This window comes from Enhydra lutris, unplaced genomic scaffold (genome assembly GCF_002288905.1).
Source record: "Enhydra lutris kenyoni isolate GAN:26980312 unplaced genomic scaffold, ASM228890v2 scaffoldscaffold52, whole genome shotgun sequence".
Taxonomy (NCBI): domain Eukaryota; kingdom Metazoa; phylum Chordata; class Mammalia; order Carnivora; family Mustelidae; genus Enhydra; species Enhydra lutris.
Genome location: NW_019154136.1, coordinates 8,306,160 through 8,331,236, shown reverse-complemented (window position 1 = coordinate 8,331,236; position 25,077 = coordinate 8,306,160). Strand labels below are relative to the sequence as shown.

The window sequence follows — 25,077 nt, the reverse complement described above, 5'->3', positions numbered from 1 at the left end:
CAGGTGCATGCCATCTGAGCACCTATTAGTCTGAGCACCTGTTAACCGCAGGAGAGCCCGGGAGAGGAACAGGTGCATGCCATCTGAGCACCTATTAGTCTGAGCACCTGTTAACCGCAGAGAGCCCGGGAGAGGAGCAGGTGCATGCCATCTGAGCACCTATTAGTCTGAGCACCTGTTAACCGCAGGCGAGCCTGGGAGAGGGGCAGGTGTGCTGTCTGAGCAGCTGTCTGTTCACCCCCCAAGTGCAAGTGCCAAGCTAACAGCTGAGTACGGGGCTCAGGCACTCAGGCTGTGGTCCGGCCAGCGGACAGGGGGAGTCAGCAGCACACAGATGGTGGCCGAGTCCATGCGACTCAGGGATGTGACTCAGGGACAGCCCTGTCTCCCACTTCCCCTTCCTTCCTTCTCCCCCATGGGAGGAGTGTGACCTCTCTGCACGCTCGGTGCTCTTTCTGGTCTCGGCGCTCACACGCACTCCACACTCATACGGGCTGATGCCTGTGCCTCAGGGGCCCACGGCGCCCTCCCCGCTCTTCCCGGCTCTCCTTTCCCACCACCACCTTCGTGTCTTCTGCGTCCACGGTTCCCCACGGCTCCGTGTGCAACGGATGGAGGCTCCTGTGATCCTGTGGACATGGTTATCTTCCAAACTCAGCATGAGGCAAAGCTCGGAATGCATCTAGTGTTGCAGTAATGTGTGTGCACATGTGTGTCCATGCATATGCATGTCTTTGTGTGTGCTTGTGTGAGTGTGTGTGTGTATACATGGGTGTGTGCGTGTGTGCGCGCATGTGTGGGGTGTGTGTGCATGCACAAGCACATGTACATGAACGCATGACACACAAACTAGATGTGCCCTCCTGGTGTGTGCACCGTGCACACTCTGTAGCGCACCTGTGTTCCTCACATAAGGGTATAGCACAGTAGGCATCCCCATCACTAGACACAGTCATGGAATTCGTAGCCATGCACTTCCGGGAGAGGAGTGGATGGATGACAGGACTGAAAAGAATCAGCGTAAGTAAGTTGCTAAACATATAGAAAAGTTTCTATGAGAAGTTTCAGGTAAAAGTTGTGTTATGCCCCGAGTCATACCGAGAAATCATAGACGGTTTCAAATACATTTAATCTCCAAAGAGCTGGTTTCTCAAGCAGCTAGGAAGCTCTGTTTCTAGAACCTTTTTGAAGGCCTCATTTCAAACAGCTGCTCGTTCGATCCCATGTTTCGCAGGCGGGAGAAGGGGATCACAGGCGATGACTGCGTCTCACTCCGCAGAGCCGGGCTCGCCTTTCCGAGATTCAGACAAGCTTCCCGCCCGCCCTCCTACCCTCCACACCAGACCCAGGATGAAAGGCGGACAGCACGGGGCTCTGCTCCCAGGGAACCGACATCACACGCTCCTCTCACGTGCCCGCTCCCGGAAACCTTGCCAGCTGCGGCTCTAACCTGTCCCCTCTCGTGAACAAAGCCGGACACAAGAAAGTCACTTATTTTCTGGGTCCGATACGAGTGCCACGTGGGATTCTCCTTTTTCTTTGCACAGTGTGGGGCCAACATACCAGTTTAGGAAAAGCGGAAACTAGGAAACTGTGCAGGGGAATAACATAGTCGCTGGGATATGCAGCGGGCCGCTGCAGAGGGGAGGGTGAGCGCCGGGGAGCAGCCGTGGAGATGGGTGCGTCGTGCCACCTGTCACGGTTTTAGGAGACTTAAGTTTTCTTGTTAGATTTCCATTATGACACCAATATATCGCATATTCAGTACATAACCAGAGGAGAAGCTTCCAGGGTGACCCTGTGTGACACGGTCGTCCCAGCGGTCGCCTAGCTCGGCACCGTGGCTTTGCCGCCTGCAACAGCTCCCGGCTCAGGAAACCTCTCCCTCCCTCTCTCTGTCTCTCCCTCCCTCCCTCCCTCTCCCCCCCATCCCGGCGAGTGCCAGCTCCGGTGCCCGCCCCACGGCGACAAGCTCGCGGCACTTACCGCGGCCGGCGGTGCGCGCGGGCGTGAAGTGCAGGGAGGCCTTGGCCCCCTTCAGGCGCGTCTGCCCCCAGTGCGCGATGGCCTGCAGCGCCACGGTGTAGCCACAGTCCGGCTGCAGTCGCTCCAGGAGCACGGAGTTCCGGGGCTGCAGGGGAGACGAGGCGCGAAGCCCGTTACCGGCCTGCCCGGCCCGGCCTCTCCGTCCCACAGCCCGGACGGAGGCCTCGCTCCCTAACGCTGCACCGTCTCTCCCTCCTGCGCGTCCGAAAATGCGGTTTTACTCGGCGTCCACACACATTTCGCAGAAGGGCCGGAAAAATTACGAGCCGGTATTCCCTGTTTCTTTAGTTTTTCTTTTAAATCTTCTCTGAGGGAATTTCAAAGCTAGTGAGAAAAATCATCCTAAGAAAATGCCTGAGCACTTTTTAGTCATCATCGTTGTTCGTGTCAAGCCCTCCTCCAAGTGTCTGTGTGTAAGGACATTTGTAATTATGCCGCAAGGTGCCATTCAGGAAGGACTGCGAGCGTCCTCCGAGGCAGGCCCCCCGCAGGCCGCGTCCCTGCGGACAGGCCTCCCGTGCTCGGCACGTCGCGCGCTGGCGGCCCGTGCGGCCCGGGACCGTCGGACACGGAGCCACGCCAGTAACTCCCGTGTTTAACTCCCACAGGGGACTTTTAGCATCCCGGCCATGACTTCGGGGCTCGGGACATCTCTTTTCAGCGAGAGAACGGGCTTTCCGCGGGCTGGCCAGGACCGTGCGCGTATCGCCCCCCGAAAATGACAGACGGCTTCGTGCCACGGTTCGGGCGTTTCAGGGGAGACCGGTCGGGGCTCCGGGGGGCCCGGGCTCTGCCCCTGGTCCCGCCAACGAGAAAAGCCCTCTCAGGGCCTCGTGGTGGACGGTCTCCCTCTCCAACCCACAGTGTATCTGCGTCAAGTACCGATTCTCACTTTGTTCTAAAGAGGGTTTCCTGTCGGATTGCTCAGCTCTCTCCCTGAACTCATCTCCAGGGTAAAAAAAAAAAAACAAAAAAAAAAACTTTTAAAAGAGCGTCGCCTTGAAAAAAATCCCCCTTTCTCCTTATTTACCAACGATATTACAATGGTATCTCAGGTGAAGGGAACCCACAAATCCCCAAAAGGAAAATGTCATAATTCCTTGTGTTCTTTTGGATTTTCCCAGTTTCCAATCCTAACGTTAACTGGGTAGACTTTAACACTGAGAATCTAGGGTTCCACAGGACCGAGAGCTTGCCTTCATTGAATCAAAAAATGAAAGTCACTGATAAGACAGTGACCTAGTTTTGGCTACTGTGGCCTATTAAAGATTTCAAGTTTGCTGTTCACATTTTATTTATCTAATTTATATAAAATAGAAATAAATATTGCAAAGTTTCCTAGTAACCTGTGATGCTGTTTGCTGACTGATGGTGTGTGGGTGTATGCACACGTGTGTGCACACCGTAACCCCTGCACAGGTCACATCTTCCTTCGAACCCCTGTGATCCCACAACGTGAGTTCCCCTAAGTTGTCCTATGAGATAAGCATGCATTGCCAATGCCCACTACTGCAAAGTCCTTGAAAATAAAGGACAGAACTGTCAGAAAGTTTCTTAAAATAAACCCAAAATAGGCATCAGCTAAATATCGAGGATGTGAACTTTTGGACACATGTTTTATAATTCCTTTTTTTTTTTTAATTCTAAATGGCACAGAAACTGGAATCTTCACTGCTGGGGAAAAAAAAGTCTTGTTATCTTTTTTAAAAAATATTTTCAGATGTATTTTTTTATAGAAATCAGCTTTATAAATTCAAGTTTATGTAAGTTTTGTAATTTACATAAGGGGGTAGTTGTTCATGTAAGTTTTCTAACAACCATAAAGGAAACCAAGGAACTCCTTTCCGTGCACTAAGAATTTCACACAACGCCAAATGTTCATTCTGATAGAAATCTCATTTCAGAAAACGGTTCAGTGGAGACTTTACTTCTTGGCATCTGGAAAATAAACCATTCCAAGTTCTTTTAATCAATGAGAGCAATATATTGTCAAACATGTGTCTTCTGAGCTCAGTAGCTTACAGAAGAAAATCGGCCATGACAGGAAAGACACGGACTTTTGCTCGTCGACTTATAAGGATCTCAAAGAAAACCTAAAGGTAACGGACGTCTTGAGTTCTATCATTTTCTATGACTGGACAGTCAAGACCAAATGGCTTCTGTTTCTTGCCTCTATGGAGTTGTGGCTGCCATCTGGATAGGAGTCGCTCAATGAGCTAAATTCGGCTGTTTTCACCTAAAATGCCACTTCTGGGCTGGCCCTCCATTCTCTGCACGTCCTCGGCCCAAATGACAGGGACGGGAAGCTCTCCTTCACCCGTTCCTTCCCTGAGCTCAGCAGAGGCCACCCTCCGATCCGCGGCCCTGAGTTCAAGGACACGGCGCCGGAAGACGCCACTCTTCCTTCTCACGCCCACTTACCCCCTCCGTGGTCTTCCTCCGCTTCTTTTTCGTGGGGACAAGGGATTTGCTGCTGACTGTCCAGCTCCAAAACACCTTGTAGTGGTGCACGGGGATGTCTGGTTCCTCGGGGAGATCCCACACCACAGCCACGGTCACGGTGTTGTCACTGTTCCTGGTGGAATTTGCAAGCCGGAGGTTGGCCGGGGCGGGGGGTGCAGACGGGTCTGAAATGCAGGAGAAAGACAAAGCAACTCAAATACCGAGACGACAGCAGAACCCGTATCCTCGGATGGCTAAGGACTCCGTGGCCAACAGGTGAGCACCGCCCTTTCCGCGAAGAAAAGCTGAGAACACATACAACCCCTCTGTAAGCCTCACACGAAGACACGGACACAAAACGGTAAGATGCGCTTCTTTGGGCCACATTTGCAATCCAGAAGGCTCCCTGTAGGCATGTGCATACAACGATAACCCAGCTGAATTTTCGTTGTACCAGAACTGATGCATCTAGATAGGACATGGTAACACTGAGGGCACCTGTGTGGCTCAGTCTGTCGAGCGTCTGACTCTCGGTTGTGGCCCAGGTCACGGTCCCACGGTCACGAGATCCAGCCCGCGCCGGGCTCTGCGCGCAGCATGGAGTCTGCGTGAGGTTCTTCCTCCCTGCACCTCTCCCTCTGCCCCTCCCCATTTACACACACTCTCTCGACTAAATAAGATCATTTCTGAAACATGGTGAGATTCCATTTAGGCTGGCTGACATCTGAGGTCAGCAAAGAAGACCTGCCTGTGAACACTTTGGGGAGACAAAGATAGAAATGCAGCTCGCACCAGCGACAGCTTTCATCCGAGTGGTCCTGGAGCTTTTGGTCCTTGATTCCGCCAGAGCCCCGAAGGGAGATCAGCAAAAATAAAGCCTTCTTGCTACATCTACATGACAAATTGGAGGCCATACGGAGAACACCCATGTTTGTCACGTCAGCATTTCTGGCTTGTCACAGGAACAGAGAACAAGTCAAGAGACAGACGAGGCTCTGGAATGACGACTCTACAAATCCCCATTTTAAATACACTCACAAAGACGACAAAATACGCCAAAGCTAGACGGTCGTTCCTTCCTGCTCCGCCACCAAGGGAGCACGCGTAGATGCCGCTCACCGCAGATCACATACAGATGGTCTCGTTTTAAAACGCCTTCCCAGAGAGCTGCCGTCAATAATGGGAATTACAATACCATCTGTGTCACGAGCGCAAGGAAGTCGTATCTAACTTGATAGAAACGAAGACGACTGAGGGAAAAGTACACATGTTCTTACTGTCAGGGTCGTATCCTGGTCTGGGAATGATGAAAACATGGATTATTATTAAAAAGGTCTTGCTTTTCTCTGTGATGCGTAAGGAAGGACTGGAGGTTTGGCTGAGCGCCTCGTGTTCTAAAAACAAGAACGTTTCACAGTTGCTTTCTCAGGGGAGTGCCTAATCCCGAGCACGTTTCGCGACGCTCTCCACAGTCCAGGTCAGGAACCTTCTGGGAGCGCCCAAGACATGCACGGGGACGAGCACGTACGGGGAGTCCCGCATGCGTGTATTTCCTGTATATACATAAATATGTATTTACAGGTTTTATGTAAGCTATTCTCGATGTAAAACGCTCGCGCCGTTGTGATGTAGGTGATCTCTTGGGAGGCCAGTACTGGGAGCAGCATCGCGCCCGGTGGCCAGAAAGCAGGCGGCGTGCACCTGACTCCCTTCTGCACGAGCTGAAAGACACGAGTTTCTCTCAGCCTGGACACGGGAGGCCAAGAAGAAGCCCCGCTCCTGTCATCCACCCACACTGCCTTCTCCGCGACTCACGGCCGCTGCTCGGCACCGCTCCGCTGCACGTCCCTTCGGTCCCACGGGACGTGGGTGCTCCTCTCGGCCTCCCCTCTGCGTCCTTGTGCTCACAGCCCTTACGGCAACAGACTGATTATGTCCTTCTTTGCTGTCTGACTCCGCTCCCGATAACGAAAGCTCCATGAGGAGAAGACTTCTTGTTTCATCCGTTTTGTTCACTTCTGTAGCCCCAGCATTGAGAAGAGGGTCCCGCACACGTAGTAGGCGCTCGGGAAACAGTCGCCAAACACGTAGATGAGTGGAAAAAACGTTTCCTAACTGTCGGCATTCATCTGTAAGGCGAATAAGATTCCACCGCCAGGTTGGAATCCCGCCAGCCGGAGTGGGTGAATCCTACCCAGACGGAAAAGTGAACGGCAAAATCCAAGGGGAGCGTCTTTTGGGCTTGAAATGAGAGACTCCAGGCCATCCCCCTTCCTCTGCATTGCGGTAAGACTCCATCTGTAACCCAGACACCCCCAAACTATCACAATTCAAGTTACGAAGCAAAAGACAACTGCAGACCCTGGTTACTGGCCTGACTGTCCTCCGTAAACCAAATATTCATTCGTCCGTTCATGTCCTGTGGACACCAGGAGAGCGGCAGCCTGCCCTATCTCTGTAATCTGGAGAGATTTCATTGTCAGTGTGAAAATTCCCATAGTCCAGCCAGGCCCTGCCTTGTGGGACGGCTCCCTGCATCACAAAGGAAAATATAGTCCCTTTGCTGAATCACACAGAACCCTTTCTTTCAGTTTGCATGATGTCTTCATTGCATTCAAATTTTGACACATCTACTTGGAAGTCTGCTTGTGAAAAAATATACATATATGGAAAGGAGCTACATTTTAATAAATCCCTAAGGGATTCTACAATTTATTTACTTGGCACCTTTTTTTGAGAAACTGGGGAAGGTCTTCAGGTCAGAGACCTAAAGTGACTTTCCCAAGGTCATTCAAGTCATGGGTGGCAGCAGAGTGGGGACACTGAAAAGGAGGGCGGGGAGAGGAAGTTGAGATTCTACAAAGAAGCCTACACACGCCACACATCCACCCATGTTCTATGTCTTCATCATGACCACGGGCCAGAGTGCCGACAGAAGGAAAATACACAAAGCCCTTTCGTGGGGAAAGTGTCCATCGTAATGGTCTAGCGCAGGGACTGACAACGTCTTTTGGACGGGGGCTGAGTAAAGGAAACTTCCAGATTTGCAGACCATACAGTCTCCGGGGCAACCACTTGACTTTGCAACGGTCGCTCAGAAGCAGCAGGGCAAAGACGTCTCCAAATGAGCTGCGTGCCAAGAAAATGTTATCTGTAAAAGCAAGCAGCAAGCCAGATTTGGACGATGAGCCATACAGTGCCTATCCTGAGCCGGTCTTCCAAAAGCAGGGACACCACTGGCTCCTGAAACTTGACACAGGCACCGTCTTGGAATGTTATAAATGTGTGCTTGTACTTTGTGGCATAAATGTTGCAGTTTCGCTCCCATGTTTCCGATGGGGAAACTGAGCATGAGAGCTGAATGTTCTAGAGCGTGGACCAACGCTGTCCAAGCCCTCCGGCTCACGCTTGAATCAGAGCACTTCTCGCCCATCTCAATACCCTTTCTGCCGCTCTGCCCTCCCTCTGTGTGACCCCCCCAAGTTTCTGTGGACACACGTCTCAGAACGCAGAAAGGAAGCGCGCTTCCGAAGAAACTGGCCTGGGAAGGCTGTGTGAGCTTTTCCTACTGATCTGCGATGGCCAGTGCAAGCTCTATCAATCACTTAGCGTGAACAGCCAGTGTTCGTGTGGACAAAAATAGTTCCTTTTATTAACAATCACACGGGGCTCTTCTAGCCAAGGAAGACGGAATATTTGGGTTTCCTCTGGGGAGGTTAAGGTTTCATTCTTTCCTGAACGTTTGGTGGCCAATGCAACCAGTATGCAAACAGCCCGGAGGTGACGAATGAATCACCACATACACATGCATTTTTAAAGCCAAGGTAGAACTACTCACACGTTCGACAACCGAATCAGATGGCCGGTTCGAATACTTAGCTTTTCTTTTCCTGCCCGGACTCAGCAGTTGGGACCGTTTTTCTTCCCTCATTCAAAAAACAGGAATCACCCTGTAGCATCCAGACACACAGCTCATAAGCGTTTGAAAAGCTGCGGAAGCTACACTGTGGGCGGCGGGTTTCAAGGTACTCGACAGTTTGCAGACACGTGCACCCAGGAGTCCCACGTGGTAGAAAGGATGGTCACACAGCCGCAGGGAGCGGCATCAGGGGTCAAGGGTCCCCGCGCCGGAGCAGGAAGCTATATGGCCCCGGAGGACGTCTGCTCTCAGTTTACGGACCCTGTGCGCCGTACACATGGGACACCAGCCCGTGCGGGACTCCTGCGCTCGGAAAACAGCGCTGTCTGCTGCTTTTCCTGGGGAATGGATCCTGTGCCCGTGGGGAATGTAGACGAGAGATGGAGAAGGAACCTTGAACTGGGAGGGAAGTGAGAATCATCGCTCAAGACGGTGTATTAGCTCAATGACAACGGAACGTGGATTTTAACGTTCTTCCTTCTAGGTTACCTTTAACGTTTGTGATTTCAGAAAGCTAAATGGATACTGACTGGTTGCAAACATCCAAACAAATGTTGGCGGCTTTTAGCTACAAACAAAAACACAAAAACAACAACAAAAAAAAAACACAACATATTTTCCTCTGTACCACGTAGAAAATTAGAAGTCTTTTTTCTGTCCCTGTACACTGACGTACGGAAGTCACGCCGAAAGGCAGGCGCACTCTGTCCCCAATTCGGCCAGCTTGTAAACAGGGTTTTGGCACAGGTACAAAGACTTAGCAATCTCTAGTGGCAACACTGCTTGCACAACATGAACGGATTCTTTCGCTGATGAATAACGACATGATCGAGGAAACCTGAAACACCGATTTGCTGAAAAAGAGAAGCAAATATGGCAGGGAAGCCAAAAAGTGCCTTTTGTGTAGGTATGACTGTCCCTCTGGGTGGTTCGCTCCCATGCCTGGGGGCTGTGCTCGTTAGAAGTCCTACAGACGTCACAGGAAGCCTGCCAGCTGCTGGGACGGGGGTGTCAGGGGAGAGGCCACAGGCGAGGCTGGAGAGGCTGTGCGTCTGCAGGTAGCACGGCCGTGGGACACAGGAAGGGGACCGGAATGCACTCATGTGGGCATTCCTTTCATGCAAGGGTCGTTTATTGATTTTAAACCACGACTGAAACTGTCCTAAATCCGCCTGTAACAGGAATGCTGTGGCTGTGGACTAAACCACTGCCGACCCCCCAGGGTCCCAAATCTCCGTCCCTGCCCTGCCCTGAAATAGGACACGCACAGCTCAACTTCTGTCTGCCAGCCCCTTCCCTGCGCCTTTGCCCAGCCCCGAGCAGGCTCGGTCCACCTGCAGGACCGCTGTGCCAGGAGACCGCCTGCGTGTGCCCCCCCAGTGCCCACGGGAAGGAACTGTGGTCACCCACGGTGGCAGCCAGGATGATAACACAGGTTTTCATCCTCTTCCTTCTGTCCGCTGTCTTCCTTCACCTCCTACCTACCCGGTTTCCCGGATTTCCTCCAAAATAAGCCACCTGCACCCAAAGCTTTCACTCGCACGCCGTCTGGAGAAGCCCCATCGCCGCAGGAAACGTGCGTGTGGGTCCCATGCCTCCTACGCTTTGCTCAGTGCAAGAGCAGCAAAGAGTTTGGGGAGACCGTCCGATCGGGCGGCTCGGTAGCCAGCAGGGACCTGGGAAGGTAATCCTCCTTTGGGAAGCATTACCTCTTCTGGTTTCCAAAGACAGAGACGAAAACCAGAAAGAGACATTCGGATACGGACTTACTCCTAATTTTAATTCTTAACGTTGACTTTCCTTCTTAAGTCCTGGGGGAACGGTAGTAGAAAATTTAAATAAGTAAATACAGGAATGATCCCAACCTCTATTCTGGGCTTTCTGCTACCAGCAGGAATGACTGATTATCTCCATTTTATAGTCATGCCTGTCTTCTGGGCACTGACAACAAAAATGGTATTCACCGGGAGGGGAACGCATGAAACTGAATTACCAATCTATGTACAACTCGGAATTTTCTGGGAAAGTCAGCATTCTAAGGGGCTAGGATGAAGTGACGGGAAAATACACGAGCTAGAAGGAAATTAACTTAGTTAATAGTCCGCCCATCCTGGCAAACCACAGACTAAATCTGTATTTAAACAGAACCGTTAAGAAGAGAATGGCAAGAACTTTGGCTTTTCCACGAAAATCAGAATCATGGCCACGAATACCAGTCAGAAAGGACAAACGAAATGAAACCTACGTTATCACATTTTTTTCTCTATTTGATTTTTCTTTTATTTTGAGAAGTGTTTACTGTAGATGGAAAAAATCTCTTCCCCTTTCCCCTGACCCAGACTTAAATCACCACGGCCGGCCCTCCACCTAACTCAAACACCCAGACCCGTCGCACAGGCTATTATCTGAGAAGCAATCAGTCTTTCCCAAAGCCATTGTAAGCCACTAGAGGACTCACAATGGTACGGTTTCCGTTCTGGGGCACGGTAGCGATAAATGGGCTTTTATGAAATGAAAATGCACATTTTTGGAAACAGGACGGCCTCTGGTACAAAGTTCTATTCCTGGTTCTACAAATACGCCCCGTGTCCGTACTCCTGCACATGTCAGTGTGGGGCGCGTGCTAGACGGCCGCTTTCGTAGCCTTGCAAACCGGACGTGCCGGTGCAGAATTCGTAAGAGGTTCTGCTACGGGCCCGGCCGAGATGCGTCGTGGTGTGCTGGGACGAGCACAATTCTGCTCGACAGTGGAAAACTTCCCGCACGACTTGTGTAAAGGGTAGGTAAGCACTTGTGAGACGGCACCGTGTCGTTGCACACATACACAAGCTCATCGACTTCCTGGGGGAAAACTGTCGAAGCGGCTTTACTGGGACTTAACATCCATTAGGTAAAACTCTCTCACATTAAATGAACAGTGCAATGACTTGCAGAATTTTCTAAGCTGGGCAGCCCACGTCACCCCCTTCTAGAACGGTCCCACCCGCTCAGTAAGTGTCTTCGTGCGTGACCGGGGAAAGCTTAAGCTAGAAACCACGTCGTGTTTGTGCCTTCACTCAAGAGCTGGTTCGCTGGTGCTTCTCAGCTGCAACCTTGTCCGCACGTCCCTCTGCTGAGTGCCTCTGCTCCTGAGAAGAGAAGGCCGTTTGCAGGAGGGGCCCGAGACAGCAGTCACACTGACGTGGAGGTGATCGCGCCCCTTCTGAAGTCACGGGGTCTTCCCCTCCTGCTCTTTCTTCTCCCCGGGATCTCCATCTTAATCGTCGACAGTGCTGCTCCTCCAGGAGTTTGTGACAAGGGAGCCCTACAGCCAGTCTGCGTCCTCTGCATGTCCTGCGAGCCACTGGCGACGTCTCAGGTGCTGTCCGCTGTACCCTCCCCCACGTGTGTCCCCCACATGGCTCACACCTGACTTCATCCAAATGGCCATCACCTTCGACCAGGAACGCTGCAGAGGCCTCCGCCCCATCCCTGATTCCGTGTCCTCTCCCCTCTTCTCTCCTGTTCATACAACAGCTGGGGAGGCCCCACGAAACTCTCAGTCACATCGTGTGCTTTGCTCAGCATCTCTCAGCGGTTACTCGTACCTAACGCAGCATAACAACCGTGCTCTTTACAAAGGCGATGAAGACCCAACAAACCCACCACCTTCCTTCCTCTCAGGCTTCATCTCCAGCTCCCCTGCCCTGTTCTGCTGCTCAGCTCTTCAACAAACATGGCAAGCTCATTCCTGCCTCAGGACCTTTGCACCAACTGCTTCCAGGAACCGGAATGCTCTTCTTTCAAACTGGCACGAGGCTTACTCTTCCCCCTCCTTTCCAAAGCATCCCTTTCTCACCAAAACCTCTGTCCACCCTCCCTAAAACTAACAACAAAATACACCCCCGCAACATCTCCCATGTTCTATTCTTTCTTTTTATCATGAGTTGTCGCTACCTATCCTGCCATAGAACAGTATTTTACTTATTAATCTTGCTGACTCTTTCCTCATACGCCCGATTGGCCCAAGTGTGTGTGTGTGTTCCAGAAAAGCGGGCATTTTTGTCCTTTTGTTTATTCATTATCCCCTGTGCCTAGACCAGTGCCTGACACACATAAGCACTCAACAAATGTTTGTTTAACATTTGGGAATGACACACGAGTGATGAGAAGGGAAAGACTCAAAACTAACTTTGTTTCTACTTTAAAGTTCCCCCAGGAAGGCATGAAGGCTCCTGGTGGGTTCTAGGAGTGGATGGCGGTAGTTCACGTGTCCCCGTGTAGCAGAAACGTACAGCGCGGGCCGTACTCGTAAGAGGAATGAATTTAATGGCATGATCATTCTATTTCCCTAACGCTGTCAAACACTGTCCCCCTAATAAGGCCCCTTTCTCCATATAATGAGATCTGAGTAAGGTCACGAAGGACGTAGTGCCATCTTGCCAACGCTCAAGGCTGCTTTAGACAAATCCTGGAGAAAATGTCCTGAGTCATTTAGCGGATCTCTTCCATTGCCACAGTTCCGTGATGTCTCTTCACGGGCAAAAGCGTAGAGCTCTACTGTGAATTCTACGCAGACATTTTTGGTTTGCAAGAAGAGCAAGGACGAGAGTTTGGAAGGCTCGGTGTTGGGCGTGCTTGGAAAGGGAGGAAATCGAACAGAGTGTCATGGTGAATGCTGGGCTTCCCCAGCACGGTGCTTTCTCATTCAACAAAAGCCCCTCTAAACTTGAGGGCTGCGTGCAGCCCTAGTTCTGGACCTTTCAGGTGCGCAGATATACCGGAGGCATCGGGACAGGAAGGCTTTGTGACTTGCTCAGAATGGAGGCCTCTGAGGCAGCTGGCAGCCACATGACTGACCCTGGGAACTGTCAGTGGGGCTCTGCCCAGATCCCCTAAAGGTCTTCCACATTTGTCTCCAAAGGCCAGCCGTGGCTTCTGCCTGCTGTCCGTTTCTGCAGCTGTGACCTGAAAGCACGGCACCAGGCGACCGAACAGAAGGGAACACAACTGACCACAACACGCCTGCATCGCATCTGAACCGTGAAACCAAGGCGAAGAGTTCTCGGGCCTCTGACGGAGCCTCACCTCTGAACCCACCGCTGTGATTTCTCTCCTTCGCCTCTCTAACTCATCAGACCAATTGCACACACGGTCTCAAGACGAGGATTGATCTCTCTAGTGGCACTTTCAAATTTGCTCAGTGCACGTGCCTCTGTGGACGGGAAAAAAACGCACCTTTCCTTTCCTAAAAGGTCTTTTTAAAAGTTAAAAGTGTACAACATGGGGCGCCTGGGTGGCTCAGTGGCTTAAGCCTCTGCCTTCGGCTCAGGTCATGATCTCAGGGTCCTGGGATGGAGCCCAACATCGGGCTCTCTGCTCAGCGGGGAGCCTGCTTCCCCCTCTCTCTCTGCCTGCCTCTCTGCCTGCTTGTGACCTCTCTGTGTGTCAAGTAAATAAAATCTTTTTTAAAAAGTGTACAATGTAAGGTGTAATAATAGAATCCAAATATTAAATGGCTTCTGTTGCAAGCTTTCCAATTCTGAGGCCAGTGATGTCATCGACAAAGGGTTGCAAAATGACATAGAGAGGTGACAAGAGAAAGGGCAATTGAGAGCAGAAAGTTCTGACCCTCCCGTAACGAAAGACACAGAACTGAGGGGACACGTCTTACATCGGTCACTAACATCACAAGCGTTTTATCTGAAATCCAGCTCAACCACTTTCCACGGAGGAGGAGCACGGTGGTGGAGTACGGGAAGGGGCTCACTAGCCTCGCGCCGCGACCTGGGATCCTACAGCAGACGTAGTGCACAGAGGGGGCGCACAGCCCACAGCCGGAGAAAGCACGCATGGACGCATGATCCGTACCGAGTCCTGGGACGTCCTCCCACTGCACACACGAAACTCACCTGTCAGGTCACAGCCTTCGTATTAGCTGGACTGCAGAGGCTTTCCAACAGCAACGAGATAAGAATGGAACAATATTACAGCAATGGCACAGGGACCCCAGGTTTAAACTCTGGATGTGATGAAGCGTAAGAGATTAACTCACACTCAGGGCAACGACCGTTTCAAGAAGAGCCACCTGCCGACCAACCGTATGGACAGCACAGCTCTGCACCCCAGGGGTGAGCCTGGGGTGAGCCTGGGGTCTACGGGACGAGACTGACCTTTGGAGGAGCGGAAGTGTTTGCTGGGGGCCGTGAAGCCCCGGGTCCCGTGCACGTTGACAGCTGCCGCTCGGAACTGGTACCACCGGCCGGGTCGTATGTCGGTCAGCTGGACCCGCTCATCGGTGGTCTGCAGAGAAACGTCGCAGAGCACAGTCAGCCGTCTTACCCAGACGGGTCAGTCGGGTGGGTCTTAAAAGCACACCACCGTCTCAGCCAATGCAAGGTCGCCCTGAGCTCCCTGTGCCCTTGCGGTAAGTGCGGTCATCGTGCTCCCTTACGAGAGGGGCTGATGGGGGCCAGGGAATTTCTAGGGCATTTCAGGTGTTTAACTGCACCGCTAGGAAGCTCACCCCAAAGACTTAAAAGATCTCTGGAGCCCACAGTATGAACTGCCTGGGCTACTTACATCTGGTGACTTCGCGTAGCTTTAAACCCACGAGGGGTTTCGTCTCAGTTACACCTCTGAGCGGATACCTACGTGAGCTACTCATTGCATGATAGGCAAGAAGGTGAAACCGTCTTCTGTTACAGAAAGAAAATGCCTCTTGAACATGCTTGCTAACGACCATCCTGGAAGTCAGGAGGAGGACCTACACGCGTTAAAGGATGCTGACCATTTGGGGACGTACGTTGCACCCCAAGCCTTTCCTCCTGGTTTGAGTAAAGGGGTAAGAGTGCACGGACCTGGTCGTGGTCCTCTAAGGGACGTGTGCAGAGATCTCTCCGTCCGAGACAATGTCAACAGGAAAAAACTGGACACTGGGGAAGGTGCCTCACTGGCTGCCTTGGCCAAGGCTGACTCGGCCCGTGCTCTGGGGGTGGGCACGGGCCAGTGAGACTGAACGGAAACGCTCCCAAATCCGACTCTGTAATAACCTCTTGAAAGGGGCCGTCACCTCTGCTCTCGTGCCTGAAAGCGGAGGCTGTGAACCCCTCGTGGGGCTTTCTGCCTCATCTGGAGGAATGCACGGGGACTGTCTCACCGGCTTCCACATTCGCTCTTACTGGCCTTGAATTTAAAAACCTGAAGTCAGCACGAGCCCCACAGCGTTTAGGAAAGAAGGTGGAGGGACGACAAAGGATGACGTGAGCCAGTGAAAATAATGAAAGTAATTAAAGACCCTTCCTCTCTCCAGAGCAGCAGGGAGAAAGGAGCTGATCTCATTGTTAGTGACTGTCATAAATCTTGAAATAATTTGGAAAACTTACAAGTGAGATTGTACCATTAAGGAAGCACACCACGTAAATCAAAGAGACTTTTAGGCTGTAAGCCAGACATCTTCAGGTTTTTTTAAGGCACACTTTTTTTTTAACAGAATACACATGAAATAGAATCACTAAATTTATTTGACCAGGTTTTTTTTTTTTTTTTTTTTTTTGCCACTAATTTGCTTTTTATACCTCGAATTGCTCATTTCCTTTGGAGTCTGTAAATTATTTTCATGTGTCTCCCCTCTGAGACACGACTATTCGTAAAGCACCAAAGTCCTCCTGTAACACCTGCGTCCTGAAATTCATTTTGTGTTTACTGAGAGGACCATCGGGAGTCTGCCAGCTCGAAGCCCGGCCCCCCGCCCGGTCAGGGTCTCTGCCCGCAGACACACGTGGAGACGGCACCGAGGCCGCGTATCGTGGAGAATCTGCTCTTTCTCTAAAACCCTGTGCGTTTCTTGCAGCTCGTAGTCCTTTGGGCGAGAAGCGGCCGGTCGTGCCCGCCCAGGCCTGCGGGACCGCCGTCGCACTCTGTGCTAATCACGTCCCTGTGCGGAACGGAGGCCTCCGTGTAGGACAACCAGAATCGCTTAGGCGATCCGGTGGCACACGAACGTGCCCCAGTGCCGGTGCATTTCTCTTCCTCGGGTGCGTTTTACATTTATCTCAAGGAAATATGCTTCTGGGAGGAAATCAGTGGGGCCCCTCACAGAACTATCTCCCTGGCACACGTCTTTCAAGCAAAGGAAGCCACGAATCAAGTTCCAGCTGCGCCGGCGTCGCCCTCCGGAGCGCATCCTGCCTTCTGCACACACGCGGGCCAGGACGTCCACACCCACGTCATTTGGGCAGGCGGCCTCTTCCGGCGGAGGCAACGCCGGCTGCCCGCCGAGGGGGTGTGTGTGTGTGTGCGGTACGTGGTACGTCAAGGACGGGGGGACCACTTACCTGGGCCACCGTCTCCCACTGCGTAGCGTCGTCTTCGCTAGGATGGATTCCGTAATTCCACCTCCTTTGCACCACGTAGATCACGGGCTCGATGGAAATGTTGAATTTCGAGGACCACTTAACCTCCAGCTGTCCAGACTGTAGTTCTGTGAATCGTAACTCTTTTCTGGGCTTCAGGGGCACCCCTGAAACAGAAGTACGGCAATTAAAACAACCAGCGTGGGATGCCAGGGCAGGTCACGCGGAGGAAGAAAACCTCTAGAAAAGGCCCATCTCATGTCAGGACCACAGATCCCCCATTTCCCTCCAGAAAAGTGGCTCAGCCCTGCCAGGGCAAGGTCGTCAGCCCCCACGGCCTTTCAAGAGCATCAGCTCCTTTGCTTTTAGCTTTCCCTGTTTCTAAAGAGGCTCTAAATCGGGTCATGATTTGGAACAAGAATATTTTTTCCCCCAATCATCTCGAGAGCAATTCTTCTACGAGCATTCTTTGGAATCAACAATGTTACGCAGTTACGTGACTGGAGGTTAACTAGGAATTCACAGGAGGACACAGTCAGGAAGCTCTGAAGACCCTGTCCCCATTCAACACACGCTCTGTCTACGAAGAGCATCTAACGTCATCGTAACGGGCCTCCCAGGTTTGCTCACCTCTCCTGCCTCAGAACGTTTGCCTTTTAAGGGAAAAAAATCATAAGACTACATGCTGTCCTGTGGTCAGACCTTACAAGAATGATTTCCAAAGCACTGATTTTTTCGTTCCCCAACGGATAGGACTCTCTATAGGACTCTCTCCTATAGACTTTAGGGTTGAAGATTGGAAAATGATAAATTTGTACTGTTTGGTTTTGGCACGAGTGACCGCCTTGCTTCAAAAGTCCCTCACGGGTGTCTCATTTGAAAGTAGTTCATCGTCCTGATCTCCTTCTCCCCGCCATGGTGCCGGCAAGTGGCCTGGCGACTGGCGGCCCTAAGAACTGGAGTCCGAAATCACAGCCATTATGGAAAGGGAAGTTTAAAACCGAGTTCTACACGCGTGTGGACGGAGAGCGGATGGATTAGGTAGAGGCCACGGTACCGTGAAGCCCGGGGCCATCGGAACCCGCAAGGCTAGCCGCCACTAATACCCGTTCCTCCTAACGATGAGCGGCATCTCTGCCCGACGCGCGGACTACTCACTTGCACACAGTGTTTGACAACGCTCTATTGCTTTCCCCATTCCTTCCAGGTAAGCAGAAAGGAGACTGAACAATGTGCAAAATCAAAATGACGTTAGTGACGTCACTGAGGGTCACCTCTGATTTCCGTCTGGGTCTTCATCACGCCAAGTCTTGTCTGGGGGAGATTCTCAAGCCCTTACACATGTAGGTGGGGGGAGCTTCAGGATTTTCAAACGGCAGCAAATAAATCTGGCCAGAGGTCAGTGAGGTCTACACAATTCTTTCTAGAAGACGCACTCCCCGGCACGCTGCACTGTTTCGATGTGCTGATGGGTCGTGTCTCCACTTGGTCCTTTCCTAGAACACTGGTGCTTCAAGGAACCCTCCCTATGAGTCTGTGCTGAGGGGGAAGGGTTAATGGTCTACATTCGGGACATCGAGTAACTGAGTCTGGGAAGATGAACTCGCCAGGAGCCATGACCTGATCTCAGCTTTGACTCTGAGTTTCCTGCTGCCTTCTACATTTTGAATTAGGAAGAGCCACTCAGAAAAGGAGAGAAGAGAGGCAGTTGTCACAGCTCTACACATCCCTGAAAGATTCCGATCCCAATGTCTTTGATGTCCCCGCTTGGCATGGAATGGGTCTCCCTTTCTGCCACGGCGTGAGGGTTCTTCTAAGTTGGAGTCATAAACTTTTCTTCGCAGGGTACGACCTTACATGAGGACCCGTTTACTCTCACGCCTGGAGTAGTTCTGCTAAACAAGGGGTTCTTGGGTCTGTCCACAGTCCCCATCGGTGCTGCGGGACCCACTGCTGAAAGGACTTCTCCACGCAAGTCCAGACTGAAGTGGCCGTCCCGCGAATGTCCCCTCCCCCAGTGAAATCTTCACGACCGCTCCATGCTTGTTGATAGCTAAGAGACCTTTCGACTTGCTCCTGGACCCACTGGACCCATCTCTTCGCTGGACTGCATACAGCAGTTCTGGGAAGCCCCCCGTCCCATGTTCCCACAGGCCCATATTTTCCTCTAGTTCCCTCTTCACGGTATTCTGTGATGATGATTTTCCTAAACTAGAGGACAGATGGTCTCCCCCACCGTCTCTGACTATGGACGTGCACCCTGTTTCCTGTGGGACAAACACTTGTCACATTCCGCGTATCTCATCAGACCACCTTTGTGACCGGCCACCAGCGATCCTTCCACTCAGGTACACGTCACATATGTGTCACACAATCTGCTTTTAAACCCCCTCTTCTAGAAACACAACGCCAGGTACTTCTGGCTACTGCTAGCAATTTGCAGTCCGAAATGTCTTTCCTCCTCCTTTCTGACTATGGACACATGACCACGTCCAGGCTCAGACTGAAGGCCACTGCTCAGAGCTACTTACCTCGAACCTCCCAAAGTGGAAATCAAAACTTGCATTTTCCTGCCCCCTCTTCGAACCTTAGCCTGTAACTGCTCAAATGCGCGTCGAGCTGCCTCTCACAGCAGAAGCTCCTTGGACGGTATCGGTCCTCCCCAGGAAGCTCGGGGTCGCAGCCCTCAAGGAACAGGTCTCCTTCCTTCCCACACCTCACAGTGGCCCAGGGGAGCACATGCTGTGAGAGCACGTGCTCAGGAAACGTCTGCTGAAGTACTAGAGCCTAACCCACCGTCCCACTCCGCACTCGAGAACGTATCTGCGGAAATAAGAGGGTACGGAAACAGCGACCCAATCTCTGCACCAACGGCCACGCCCTCCCTGCAGGCGGGCACTCACCTTAGGGAAAGCAGAACACTTAGCACAGGTACGCGCTTACTCTTACATTTTTTTTCTCTTACATTTTTAAAAAGCAAATACTAAATAATAATACAATAAAACTCCATTAGTAAGTTTACAAGATGGAATCAATAGTTTTATTGCATTGTCAGAACGTTCCTAGTTTTTTTTTAGAGAAAGACCAGTTCCTGACAGTTCCGAATAGGATGGAAATCTCAACATATGCTGACAAGTTTTTATCCAGATGTAGCTCTCTAAAGACTTAGATCGAGCAAAACAGGTACCGGGGCACCTGGGTGGCTCAGTCAGTTAAGGAGCTGGCTTCAGCTCAGGTTATGATCCCAGGGTCCTGGGATCGAGTCTCACATTGGGCTCCCTGCTCACTGGAGAGCCTGCTTCTCCCTCTCCCGCCTCTCTGCCTACTTATGTGTGCTCTTTCTCTGTCAAATAAATAAATAAAATCTTAAAAAAAAAAAAAAAGGAAAAAAGATACCAAAGTTTGCTCCAAGGGAGGAAAAACCAATGTCAACAAAACGATTGCTTTCTATCACGTCTGCCTTCCAGGAGGGCCCTTCTACCAAGGGAGTATCTGGAGAGAGTGTGGCCTCGGAGAATGCTTCGTGATTCATGGGGTTTCTCTGTGCACAGTAAAGAGAAGATGGCTGGTCAGTTCTCTAATCTCATCGAGCACATTCTCTGAGATTTCCAGCGCCCGCTTCTCCTTGGCTCTCCTGGGCGGAATCCCCTCGTGTAAATCCAGCCCCTGGAAATGCTCGTACCGCTGAAGTACCCTGAATTCAGCAGCAGCAGAGCAAGCCTCGGAATCCCCTTGCTACCACGAAGGTTGAATCTTGCACATCTTCAACTACTGAGAGCCTTAATGGAACACAATGAGCATCACAGAGATGTCAGTTCGCACTTCTTCCTTTAACAACCTCTTCAGTTATTATGTACAACAATCTTATGATTTGCATGTTATTATGTGCAACAATCTTACGATTTGCATGTTGAGAAATGGCCCATCTGCTTTGCATCAGGGTCAGCTGGCTGCCTTGATTGGAAGTAAGTCCAGAGCTCGGCTGTAATTGTGAGCAGATGGGGCTTGGCCTCCCAGCCCCCGGGACCTCCAGCCCCGACTGCCAGGCCTTCTGCACAGGGCTGGGAGCTCACCCAGCACCCCAGTTGCGTAACCAGATGTGCAAAACCCACAGCTCCTGGGTGCGTTCTTTCTCATGGAAATGACTAGACTTTTTGTTCTCTGAGTTATTTTTGAACAAAGGAGTCATCTGAAATCCACGCTGTTCTGTCAAAAATGGGATCCTATAATGTCCCGCAATACGTGGCAATATGAGTGCATTGTCTATACCATCACAAGGATTGTGGTGAAAGTCGGTGATTTAAAAAATCTGGGAAAATACAGTGATAGAAAAGTCAGTGATCAGAATCAGCAGTTGCAAATCATGAGAACTGATTACTCCCATAAAAATGTTTGTCAGGGGGCGCTTGGGTGGCTCAGTGGGTTAAGCCTCTGCCTTTGGCTCAGGTCATGGTCTCGGGGTCCTGGGATTAAGCCCCGCAATGGGCTCTCTGCTCTGCAGAGAGCCTGTTTCCTCCTCTCTCTCTCTGCCTGCCTCTCTGCCTGCTTGTGGTCTCTCTCTCTCTCTCTCTGTCAAACAGATAAATAAAATCTATTAAAAAAAATGTTTGTCAGAAGTCTAAATGCTATGCAAATGTAGCAAGACACAGTGTTCCAATGACTCAATAATTAAGCACCAGACAGTGTCTCTGCTAGAGGCCATCAGTACTCTGGAATTTCTGTTCCTATCCCATTAAGGTACTGGGTCACTGTATGCTAAATGCAAAAAAAAAAAAAAAAAAAAAAAAAAAGATTTCTGAGTAGTGGGATGAGTCCGTCTCTAGAGACCTAAAGTTTCAATATTTCAAATATGAAGTTAGTCACACAAATATTAAGTCCACAACATGATCAGATTTTCCAGTTCATTTGGAGACAAACTGATAGGGGATTCATTTTGGTCTACGCACGGTACAGGGAGAAAGGGGGGTGACGGAGAGCCACAGATTAATCTCGGTCTTTACATGCAGAAAACAGGCTCAGCTTTTCTCCTGAGCTACCCTAAGCAAGTGCCTTGGCAGGGGTCAGGAGAAGCAGAAGTCTGGGTCGTAAAATAATGCCTCGTCTTCAGGAGGGAGGAGAGTTGACTGTAAATCAGCCCTCCAGCAGGCCACGGGGAGCATCAAAGGGATCACAAGGGTCCGGACAGGCATCGTTCTCTGTCCTACACCTGCGGAGAAGCAGCCTCTTAAACTTCCCGCAACAACGCTGAGTCCCGCGTCGCCGGGAGCTGGCAGCTCGGGTGGCCTTTACCCAGGCTGACGTTCACACGTCTTGCAGGAAGCTGCTAACGATTTTATTTGAAGTCCGAAGTGAAAACTCTGTGTTGCGTTCCTTTGTTTTAAACTCTGACACCGAGGACGGTTCACTTAGGGGCCTCAGGTGCGGACAATTCTTCCAGCATAAACCAAATTAAATGCTCAAACAGGATGCATTCCACAGAACATCTTTTCAAAATATGCCTAGTTTTTAAAAGCTAAGTTTGGGATGTCTGGGTGGCCCAGTCGGTTAAGCAGCAACTCTTGATTTCAGTTCATGATCTCAGGGTCACGAGATCCAGCCCCACGTGGGACTCTGTGCTCAGTGTGGAGTCTGCTTAGAGCTCTCTCTCCCACTCCCTCTGCCCCTCCCTGCCACCCTCCTCTCTCTCTCTCCCCCTTCTCTCTCTCAAATAAATAAATAAATCTTCATTTATTTATTGCAAACGTTGCAATCCTTATTTCTGCCCAAATGAGCGTTCCGTGCATGGCCAGCTTGGTAAGGACGTACCTGATCTACGTAACCACTGACACGTTAGTGATTTTATCAGAATAAAATAGTCGACACGGATTCATCTTTTGATTGACCTATATCAATACCATGATTTAGGGTCCAATATGACCGTTGGATAGGCTCAAAATGAAAGCAGGAGGAGAGCGGGCCCAGCTGGGAGCCAGGGTCACATGTATTCCTGCTCCCAACAACCAAATCACCCGAGCAATGGCTTGTAACCTCAGCCTCAGCCCTCGTGGCCTGGGAGCGGGACCCAGTCATCCCCACCGGGGACGGGGCACTCCTTCCTAAGGAAAAAGATGGCACAGGTCTCGCAGGAGCAGAGAGAGGAGGGCGAGCCGATCTCCCAGGGGTGGCTCAGGGCAGTGACAGGGGAGCGTGCCGGCGAGGAGGACGGCGACGGCTGGTCCTCCGCAGACCGCTCAGAGGGATGTGTGTGCACACCGGCCTGCTGGGGAAGCGTGTTCGTCCCTGCAAGGCCCAGGGCTGGGTCCACAAGGACCCTCTCCCTGAGAGACACAAGCCATCAACGCCAGAACCCTCTCCTGAGAGTGAGCACGCAGTGTGAGTCCCGGGCAGGACTGTGAGGGGACGCTGCAGGGGGTTCGTGACCTACGACGTGGCCATGAGCATCACACAGGCTGTGGCGGGCCCGGCGCTGGCTCACGCACGCCTACCCGGCGGTCCTGTGAGACCCCCCCCCCCCCCCGGACACGGAAACCAGCCTTCCTTCAGGAACTGCCCCACAGGGCAAGGGGGAGACATATATGTATTTATTTTCAAAACACCAGTGCTATTACGCAAAGGCTCACTACCCAAAAGGCATCGTCAGGTCAATGTCACGTCTGTTTGTTCTATTTCTAGTCAGTTCTCCATGAACGACCTGTCTCCGCAAAGAACCCAAGTTAAGAGCTACTCTACAGAACAGGGACTTTAGGGCTTAAAAAAAAAAAAAAAAAAAACAACAAAAACGTCCTATTTAGCTAAGAATAGGTTTAAATTGCAAGTCTCCTAATAATTAATCGTTGGTGCAGGCCCTTTATAGAATATCTCCCTTATTCCTGGTGAACCAGACATACCTGAAATTCATACTGACTCTTCAGCATTTTTAAATAAAAAGCACCTTTTAATTTATACGGCCGCTTTACAACACCGCACTTTAAAACACTAAGGGTTTTACAAATGCCTTTTCAACAGTCCTTCTAAAAGCATCCTATTTTTACGGTCAATGCTAATACTTACATAGTAAATGATCTGTAATAACAGAAAGGGCTTCCTAATAATAGACTTTAGAAAACTTAACAGGTGTTCGGTTTTGCAAAAGTGATTTTACGTCGTTTACAATGAGAGGCGTGACCACGATGAAACTTCAAATCCATTAAAGAAACATCACCCAGCAAGAAGGGGAAAGCGGCAGTTCCTCTGAATGTGAGATGTCATCCTTGCGCCAGGTGTCCCCCGCTCTTGTGCAGACACCAGGAAAACTGGACGGACTACCCAGCTTTGAGACGAGAATAATTCCTAAGGGAGCGCCTGAGGGAAAGGGCAGGGACGGGCACGTGCGGGGAGACGGGAGCGGTTGCGTGAGTGAGAGCAGACATCGGACGACAGCCAGCACGTGATTCAAGGCGGGCCTCGCCGCCCGTGGGGTTTCACGCGGTTTAAAATAACCAACCTGTATCTGGACAAAATGTATCTTTGCTGTGAGTCAGAGAGAGGAGGAGGGAGATCCTCTTCGCACTGGCCGTGAACGACGCCCAGTGATGAATTCTATTTGACTCTTCATACGAGATGTCAAAAAGCAGCAAAATGTTGTGTCCTGGGATATTCTGAGCATACCCAAAACGGGCCATAGCACAACAGAAGCGGTTTGGCTTAAAAGAACGGGGTCGCCGTTACCGGCAGAGGCAAGTGTCGCTGAGCACCGGGAGTTAAGGGCCCTAGTAAGTGCCTAGGAACGTCAACTCTTACGTGCGCTCAATGCTTGGGTACAATGAGTCCCCATCTTGGAAAGAGAGTGATTCCTCCATCCAGACTCGCAAGACACCACGGTATTAAAAGTCCACACAGTGACCCTGTTGGCCTTGCTCGGAGCCAACAGGAAAACCACGAAACCCGCGCCTTTGCATGAGTTTTCAAGGGTGCTTCCCCCTGCAGCCTACTTTCCAGGGATTTCCATCGATTTGTTCCCATGTCCCCAGGGCCGCTTAACTGACTTACTCTTCGTGGACAAAAGGACCAGTACTGGACTGAAGTTTGCTTCCTAGACGGCCCACTGAATAAGAATGACCTGTTCTGCCCTGGAAGGAGTTCCCCGGGGCTGATCGGGCAGGTCCACTAACACTGGAAGATGGTCTGCATGGCGCAAAGGGCGTTTTCTGATCCTTCCTCTTCTCTTGCAATGGTGCCTTCTTGAACTGACCCTCATCCCCACGCACACACACCCCCATCTCCGACCCGTTTCCCCACGCACGTAACGCTTGCCCCCGTGAGTTAATGACGTTCCCCTCACATGGGCTCTGCCCCTTA

The 25,077-nt window shown here is 51.2% G+C and overlaps 1 protein-coding gene across 1 annotated transcript in view; it reads right to left on the bottom strand.

The window, feature by feature from the left end:
• The window catches only part of LOC111157196 (anosmin 1), a 171,190-nt gene that overhangs the window by 28,466 nt on the left and 117,647 nt on the right, over positions 1-25,077 (bottom strand). Inside the window, exons 5-8 of the mRNA XM_022518486.1 lie at positions 16,723-16,907; positions 14,560-14,689; positions 4,468-4,673; positions 1,987-2,131 (exon numbers count right to left, since the gene is read on the bottom strand). Coding sequence (XP_022374194.1) covers positions 1,987-2,131; positions 4,468-4,673; positions 14,560-14,689; positions 16,723-16,907 — 666 coding nt within the window. The remainder of the gene's footprint in view (positions 1-1,986; positions 2,132-4,467; positions 4,674-14,559; positions 14,690-16,722; positions 16,908-25,077) is intronic.